Here is a 5,053-nt window from a genome sequence, read left to right as displayed (position 1 = left end):
TATGCAGTATGCAATGCAATCCTATTACATTAGCTTCCAATTTACATTTCTTCGTCTTTATTGTCTGCTGGGCCCACCATCTTCAAATCTTGATCTCCCACTAAATCTAATGTATTTACAATAAATAGCAATGACAAGTAGGGGATACATTTTAGGGGTGGGAACGGGCCATAAACCAAGCCCACTTTTATTACATATGACATTCATATTGGGCCATAAACCAGGCCCATTAATAAAACCAACAACAATAAAACAAATGTAAATTCCTAACATACACCTACAAAATTGGTCATGGCAATCGATCATCCTTATCCAATAACATTTAATTCAAAATTAATTTATTGGATATCATGCATATGGCAATTTAAATTTAAACAGGATAAAATCATATTTTATATATAAAATCATATTTTACATATAAAATCATATTTTACCTTTTATTAAATAAAATCATATTTTATCTACAGAATCAAATTTTATAGATAAAATCATATTTTACTTAATATATACATAAGATCAAATCTTATCATCAATTGTACCAAAAATAATTGATTTCAAAATTCAATTTAAGGATAAAATATTAAAATTTTCCAAAAATTCAAATTTATCCAAAAATCAATTTTAAAATTTTCGGACTCGAACAATTCGATCCGATGCCTCGTGAACCAATCAAAAACAATTTTTGACCGGACCAAAAATAAAATTTTAACACATTAAAATTAATTTAAATAAAAAAAATAATTTTTCCCGCGGGCCGCCCGGGACACTCCCGGGCCGGCCCGCACCCGTGGGCGCGGGCCGGGGCAGCCCGGCTGCCCCTTTAGGGCAGCGACAATCGCTGCCCTGGCGGCGCCTGGCACCGCCCCTGGGCGGCGCCGAGCGTCGCCCCTGAGCGCCGCCCTGCGCTGGGCAGCGCCGAGCGCTGCCCTGGCGGCGCTGTGCGCCCCCTTTGGGCGGCGCCGTGCGCCGCCCGGGGCAGCGACCGTCGCTGCCCGGGTTTTGCCCGAAAAAAAAAATTTTTTATTTAAAATATTTAATTTGTTTTAAAAAACCAAGACTCAAAAATTTTTGTACAATCGATTAATTTAATCGTTTGATCTGAGCAACCTGGCTCTGATACCACTGTTGGAAAACTGGCGTTCAGATCAATCACGATTGATACCCGGTGCAGCGGAAGTTTAAAATTTTTAGTATGGAACAATTCCATAGTGTGGGTATCAACCGTTTAACGATTAAATTATAAGTGTGTGTAAAATTAAATAACTATTATTAAATTTTACCTTCAATCTCGAAGCGAGATTATTGAACACCACACAGATTTCTCTGCGCTTCTTGTATCTCCCTGGAACTGATGAATATTCTGTCCTTCAATCAGGTCCACGAATGGAGGTTTAATCCCTCTGATAGATTGCACTAGAAAATCTATCAGAAGTTTTCTGCGAAGAGAATAAACGAATTTGATTCGCTATTCCAGACTGCAATTCAAAATCACAGACCGGAATTTCTCAGACAGAGAGGGAGGGTGTTCGGCCACTTTGAGAGAGAGGAGGCTAGGGTTTTGGAAAATCCTGTCTCAAATTATGACCTGTTGTCTGTAATTTCTGTACTGCAATAACTTATTTATAATGCAGGCCACTAACACCTTAGGGCCCATTAGTCATAAGTTGAGGCCCGACAAGCAAAGCCCGCATGTTCAGAAATTAATATAAAATTCATCGTGACTCCGATTGATAAACCGATTTTACCAATGTGCACAGAAACCATTTCTGCACATTTTAAAGTCAAGATAAATTTTCCTGAATCCGAATTCAGTGGTTTCCAAAAATGTCCATCCCTATGTCATTTTAGGAAATCCTACTCCCTTACTCTTATTTAAGAAGTCCAACTTCTTTATTCATTAAATTTAACTCTTTAAATTTAACTATCTCAACGGGGATTAAAACTCCATTACACTGTGTGACCCTCAATGGTTCAGGGATACAGCTAGCCGTGGGCTCACAACTCCTTGTGACTCGGAACAACGATTTCCGACTTGCCCAACGAATCATGGTAAAGCGCCTAGCAACATCGCCCCATGATTCCCTAGGTATCACTGATAGTGCCTACAAGAACCAGTAGATTTTGGTTAGCGTACAGTACGGTCCCTTCATCCATATATCCCGATCGAATCAACAACCATTGGTATATCGAGAGTCGCTCAAGATTCGATAACTATGCAATACATCTTGAAGATCAAATTAGTGACATCGCATGTGCTACTAAGAAACCATTTCTTAAATCACATCAAGTACTCTGGCCAGAGATTCGTCACACTAATATCTCCTCAGATCGCATAGGATATCCACACTCGCAAGTATGTGGTGAATCCTTGACAACAATGCATCGACTCCTATATGTGTTGTAACTGTACCCAATCTCGACACCTGATGACCCCCATAGAGTCGGTAAACGAGTCAAAGCACAGTACTAGCATATAGAGTCTCCATGATGTTTCAAGTAGTAAGGACTAATGGTGTACAACCAAAACCGCGGACTTAATCCACTCGATAAGTGATAACCACTTGGAAAGTCCGGATAGGGTAGTTCGATTATTCATCCTATGAATATCCATTTGCATGCTTCGAACATCTCCATGTTCCCTACCAATGAAACGTGGTACTCTGCATCGCAAATGCTAGTCTCAAACTCGAGCGATCCTTATCCTTATTATCGGACGGCTCAATCGACTAGGAACAGTTTAGAATATACAGTGACTATAAGATGTATTTCATGATAGACATCCCCATGTTCTACCACATCTTACATACACTATAGTATATTCAAGGTCTTTATCAAAACAACAATAGTATATCATAATATAACAATACGAAGAAAGATAAAGTCATTGTCATTAATAAAAATGTAAATTATATTAAACAAAAGATCGTTTGTACAAAGAGTCATCAAAGCCCATAGCCACAAGTTGGCTCACTGGGCACCCACTCTTGGGGTATCACTAATAAGTTTTTCCCATTTCAAACCTCACAGTATCATTGTGATCCCTAATACCATAATATTTCTACATTTTGCATCATAAAAATTCAGTATTCAATTACCCATATTTAAAATAATGAAATCCTTTGTTTTATCTAGTGTTGTATTTCACTACACATATATGGTATATTGTAATTATGCAACTGTACATGCCAAGAAATCGAATGTCATTAAATTCAAATTAATATTTTTCTTGCACTCCAAAGAATTTGAATCCACATGCCAATTATGATGCCAAGAAAGATCAAGATGTGCATCTCCTCTCCTCAGTTCAGGGGTAGAAAACAGAATATATCCCAAATGAAGTGATGGGTTCGTAATTTTCGAAAAGGTTGAAAATGCAATTTAACAAACGACAGCGTTCCGAGCCCAAACTTATCCGCAGCTGCAACCCACAAAAATCCCATTCCCCAAATTTCTCACCAATATGGCCTCTCTTCTTCTCGGAGCTGCTCCCATGGTTTCCCAATCCTTCAATCTCTCCGCCTCCAAATCCCAAACCCTAATCCACACCCCTTTGTTCTCTTCTCCCGCAACTTCGTGCTCCGTCTCCGCATCCTTCCCTTCCAGTGAGTGCCACCATTTAAATTCACGCGCACGTGTTTCTGTGTGTAATTCGTGCTTGGTTTTTTGATTTTTTTTTTTACAGTCTATTGCGGTAGAGGGGACAAGAAGACTGCCAGAGGGAAGAGGTTCAATCACTCCTTTGGGAATGTGCGTGAGTTTCTTTTTACCCCCGAATTATTTGTTTCATTTGATTTTTTTTGAGTGACGGAGGTTGTTTGAGCAGGCGAGGCCCAAGGACAATAGTAAAGGGAGAGGGCCGCCGAGGGTGGCGGCGCCGCCGTTGCCGCCGAGGAAGGATAAGTACGATGACGGGGAGGTGATCAAGATTGAAATCGACGAGTCTCTGTTTGCTAATTGACAGGAAAAGCTCAACTTTTTCTTTCTTTAATTTAATTTGGTGTTTGAATTATTATTCATGTTTTTTTTTCTAAAATAATTAATTACCTTTCATTGTTGGTATTTATTTGTTAAAATCCCCTTCCTTTTGAGGCTTTTAGCCAAAATATTTATTTAATTTATTTATTTAAAAACAAAGCAAAGCGAAGCTTACTACAGAAAAGTATACAAATACACCAAGTGGAGGCCGATTGAGGTGATGGTAGATTAATGTGTTATCAACTAAAATTTTTCCTCGATATTCCGACGAATCTCAGTTGTGGTGATGCATCACATGACACAATAAAGTCACGTAGTTCGGTTCACTACGTGGTCTAAAATAGCTATAGGAAGGCCTCATATAAAAGAAATAAGCAAGGAGCAGAGGTATAAACGAACTGAGTTGGTCTACTCGCTCGGAAATCAACATTCAACTTGATTAAAGCTTGGTCGGAGCTCAATATTGGTCTAGTTTGAGTCGATTTCGAGTAACACAGAGTAAGCGATATCAGTTGAACCCAAGCTTTAATGTATCAATACCCGTCACAATATTTTCTTTGAATCTATGAAAAATGGCATATTTTATGAATACTAGCTACCATGGCACATGCTTTGCATGTGTAATATATGTTTACCTTTATTATTTTAAAACGTCTTGCATGTGTAATATGTTTGTCTTTATTATTTTAAAACGTCTATTAGACATAAGGTTCAATTTCATGTTTTTTTTTTGATAGTTATGTAGAGTGCAAAGATTTGGAATGGCGAGCATAAAGTGCAAGGGAAGAGAAATAGGGATTTGAAACCTTCAGATTAAAGTGACTATGAAAGTAATTGTAGAAAAAGTGGGAGAATTAAGTTGAGAAGAAAGTGGAAGGATAGAAGTGAGACGTTAACCAAATCAATTAAAAAAATGACATGGGGTAGAATGAGAAGAAATATTTTCTTTGAATCTATCAAAGTAATTGAACCCAAGCTTTAATGTATCAATACCCGTCACAATATTTTCTTTGAATCTATCAAAAATGGCACCAATTAGGCTCATCCGCAAGGAGCCTCTATCTCCACCAACCCCGAG

The 5,053-nt window shown here is 38.3% G+C and overlaps 1 protein-coding gene across 1 annotated transcript; it reads left to right on the top strand.

The window, feature by feature from the left end:
* The first annotated feature begins 3,434 nt into the window (after positions 1 to 3,434).
* LOC140867213 (small ribosomal subunit protein bTHXc) lies at positions 3,435 to 4,050 on the top strand. The gene is made up of 3 exons (XM_073272289.1): positions 3,435 to 3,602; positions 3,683 to 3,747; positions 3,824 to 4,050. Exons 1-3 carry the CDS (start codon positions 3,461 to 3,463, stop codon positions 3,956 to 3,958), a joined length of 342 nt encoding a protein of 113 aa, XP_073128390.1. The 5' UTR covers positions 3,435 to 3,460; the 3' UTR covers positions 3,959 to 4,050.
* The last annotated feature ends 1,003 nt before the right edge of the window (positions 4,051 to 5,053 follow it).

Source organism: Henckelia pumila, chromosome 4, assembly GCF_033568475.1.
Source record: "Henckelia pumila isolate YLH828 chromosome 4, ASM3356847v2, whole genome shotgun sequence".
In the NCBI taxonomy this organism is placed as follows: Eukaryota; Viridiplantae; Streptophyta; class Magnoliopsida; order Lamiales; family Gesneriaceae; genus Henckelia; species Henckelia pumila.
The sequence above is the reverse complement of the archived record's forward strand: the minus strand, read 5'-3'. Positions and strand labels throughout refer to the sequence as shown.

Excerpts from the sequence above, each read along its gene's own strand:
- LOC140867213 (XM_073272289.1), top strand. The coding sequence starts at position 3,461 with ATGGCCTCTCTTCTTCTCGGAGCTGCTCCCATGGTTTCCCAATCCTTC. Across the intron at positions 3,603-3,682 it reads CTCCGCATCCTTCCCTTCCA|TCTATTGCGGTAGAGGGGAC; the intron begins GTGAGTGCCACC and ends TTTTTTTTACAG. Across the intron at positions 3,748-3,823 it reads TCAATCACTCCTTTGGGAAT|GCGAGGCCCAAGGACAATAG; the intron begins GTGCGTGAGTTT and ends TTGTTTGAGCAG.